The sequence below is a fragment of the Stegastes partitus genome, unplaced genomic scaffold, assembly GCF_000690725.1.
Source record: "Stegastes partitus isolate 25-593 unplaced genomic scaffold, Stegastes_partitus-1.0.2 Scaffold1417, whole genome shotgun sequence".
Lineage (NCBI taxonomy): Eukaryota > Metazoa > Chordata > Actinopteri > Pomacentridae > Stegastes > Stegastes partitus.
Window position 1 is genome coordinate 102906 of NW_007579148.1, and position 3170 is coordinate 106075.

Sequence of the window (3170 nt, forward strand, 5' to 3'; positions counted from 1 at the left end):
TATTTCTTTCTGTTTCTTTTTTTTGTACCTGCACATTGTGAAGTTTCCCGCCAGGTGCTGCCGTGGTAGAAACACGACACACTCACACAGCGTGTGGACAAAGCAGCAGATGTTCCTTTGTCCTGATCAGAGGAACAGAAAGATGATTGTCATTTCGTACCTCTCTCTAAGCAGATGTGGCGACTTTTCACCCTCTAATGTGATTAATTACGCTCAACGGGAGCACGGTTTCTCCATCTCTTCATTCTCAGACATGTTGACTCATTAAACCTGAACTGGGACTTGGTCTTCCGTATTAATGGGCAGAGAGCAGGATTCCAACATGATCTGATATAATAAGGGATCTACTGTAGTTTAATACTTTACCTGTATGTCTTCCTCATAACGGCCTTTGAATTACTAGAAACAAGCTGCCTCCCTCTTTCCCAGTGGAAAGTCCTGCCATCAGTGGTCACGTTTAGGACGTTATCAGACATCGGGTTGGTCCAACATAACCAAAGATCTTAAGAGTATGGTGTTAATAAGATCCATTAAAGTTTCCATTTAGGAATCCTGATTGGTGGATGTGATTATTGCCCACCGTGCTCTGGTTCTGACGGAGCTCCTGTTCATGTGTGCAGATCATGCTGGACATGAGGTGGACAGACCTGTACCATGCAGACCTGTACCATACAGACCTGTACCATACAGACCTGTACCATGCAGACCTGCACCATACAGACCTGTACCGTACAGACCTGCACCATACAGACCTGTACCATACAGACCCGTACCATACAGACCCGTACCACGCAGACCCGTACCGCGCAGACCCGCACCGCGCAGACCCGCACCACGCAGACCCGCACCACGCAGACCCGTACCACACAGACCCGTACCATGCAGACCTGTACCATACAGAGTGTAATACTCATACTGATGATCTTCAGTCATTTTCAGGCCACTTGAGAAGCTTCAGTTTGCATTTCTTGAAGTAGTTCATGGTACATTTGTAGGTCTGCTTTGGATCATGTCCAGTTGTAGAAGTTGGACTCTGTCTGACACTGACTGTGTGACGTCTCTGAATGAAACCCATCCACTGCTGCCTTTCTGTACAGATCAGACAGGAACCGTTTCCACCTACTGGGTAAATTATTGGAAGATCTCCTTTCATCACATGCTGCTCCTTCTTTGTGGTTTTGTTTGGTGATCGTGGCCCAGGAGCTCAGTTTGAACTGTTTCTCATCCAGATGTTGCTCTGCCAGGTTCAGATGGTGACTCTGGTGATGAAGTGGCAGGTTTCCCTCTGACTACACTGTTTGTGCATTAGTGCTGCACAGAAGAACAGGAAGTCACCAGTCCTGTCAGCTACCACCTCCTGGAGCCCCTTCATATTCATACTGAGGTTTTTCTCCTGCCTATCTAAAGTTTTCATTCTCCTCCAGGTCTTGTGTTGGTGTCCAGTGTTCCCCTTTACTGCCTTTCTACTGACATTTCAGACAGTAGAAACAGCAGGCTGTGTGTGTTAGTTAGCTTCATTTTCAGATCTTCAGTCAGCTGCTGAGAGGAGCCTTTGGTTGTTGAGTGTCACCTCCAGGTTTAGATGGTCACAGATCAGCTTTAGAGACAGCTGACATTCCTGATGACCATGTCTGACCTCTGTTACAGCGAGTGATGAGTCAGTCAAGTGTAAGCTAGTCCCAGTCTTCTACTTTCTGAGATCATAAAACGGGAGTACCTGAATACATCTGCAGACTTTGCAGCAACCTGTCCAACAACCATCCACGTCTGCAGCTTCACAGCTCGTCTGCCTCCATACTCTGCCCATTACAGCCGCACCAGAGCTACCAGTAGAAGTAGATTACTGGGTGTTTTTGGTCCAGCCTGGATACTCAGGACCTGACATGTGCTGTGTGAGACTTGTGTCGGCCTCGTTCTGGTCTCTGTGTTTAATAGTGAGTTCAGCTTGCTGTCAGTGACCTCTGGTAAACTCCCTCCTTGTCTTCATGGCTTTCACTCTACATTTCTGAACTTTAAAGATACTGTTTCATGGGATAAACTGCCACGGATACGCCTGTGTTTTTCACTAAATGTTCTGATGTTTTATAGACCAAACAACTAATTGATTAATTGGAAATATAATCGACAGATTAATCAACAATGAATTCAATTGTTAGATGTATCATGAACCAAGACTTCTGACTCGTTTAGGTTTGCCAGGAACAACCAAACACAGGGCTGGGCTTCACGACCGGCCTGACTGGTCTCTAGTGATGCTTTGACTTTTCATCGAGTGCCACCAGTGGAGCCAAATGAGTCACACAGTGTTTCACGACTTCGTACCTGGAAAACCGTTGACATTCATGGTTTAACTGGACAGCTTTGTGGCTAGTGCTACGTAGCAGAAACTAACATGCTGAAAAGGGACCACATACTTTTTCACTGTAGCATCGTACTGGCATCACCACCATGCTGTATGTTCTAATGTTTAGGAAAAGTTTGAATGCCTTCAGCTGTTTGTGTTTGAGGCACGTCTAAGATCCACCACGTCTTCAGAAGCAGCAACAAAAACACCAAATCTCTGTATTTCAGATTAAGGCAAAGTACTAAACCACTTCATCACTGCAAAATACATCCTGCAGAAACATCTGTGAACGTTGAATGTGTAAATAACAGACGGGTTTAAAGACCATAATACCTTTGATTTGATCATAACCTCACCACATATCATGGGGTCGAAATACGGATTAAGGGAATCAGGACTGAGCTCTTTATGACCATACAGTCAGTGATTTAATCCAATCTCTGGGATGAACACTGGAGAGAATCATTCACCATATGGCCGTGTGCTTAGACATCACGACGGAAAACAAAAGGCAATAAATCAACAGATAGGTGAGCACCGAGGAAACTGGTCTGTTTTGTCAACAACATAAATCAGCAGCTGTGTTCAATCATTTCAATATTCCAACATCGACAGTAGTAATAAGTTATAGTAGTAATGAGTTATCGGCATGTAGCGTCGCTGTTTGGCTGTTTAAATCGGTTGTTCATACAGCAGCTACTAAACATGTCTACGCTGGGTTTGCCACGTGGCTTCCAAGGATATCAGGTGTTTGTACGAAAAATACATGAAATGCAGGAAAACTGTGGTGATGAAGGAAAAGGCAGTGCACAGGGATTCTCCCAAA

At 45.0% G+C, this 3170-nt stretch overlaps 1 protein-coding gene across 1 annotated transcript in view; it reads left to right on the plus strand.

Moving 5' to 3' along the window:
• Window positions 1–3170, plus strand: part of dscama (Down syndrome cell adhesion molecule a) — a 106134-nt gene that overhangs the window by 15192 nt on the left and 87772 nt on the right. Inside the window, exon 7 of the mRNA XM_008299435.1 lies at window positions 621–903. Within this exon, the coding sequence (XP_008297657.1) occupies window positions 621–903 (283 nt within the window). The remainder of the gene's footprint in view (window positions 1–620; window positions 904–3170) is intronic.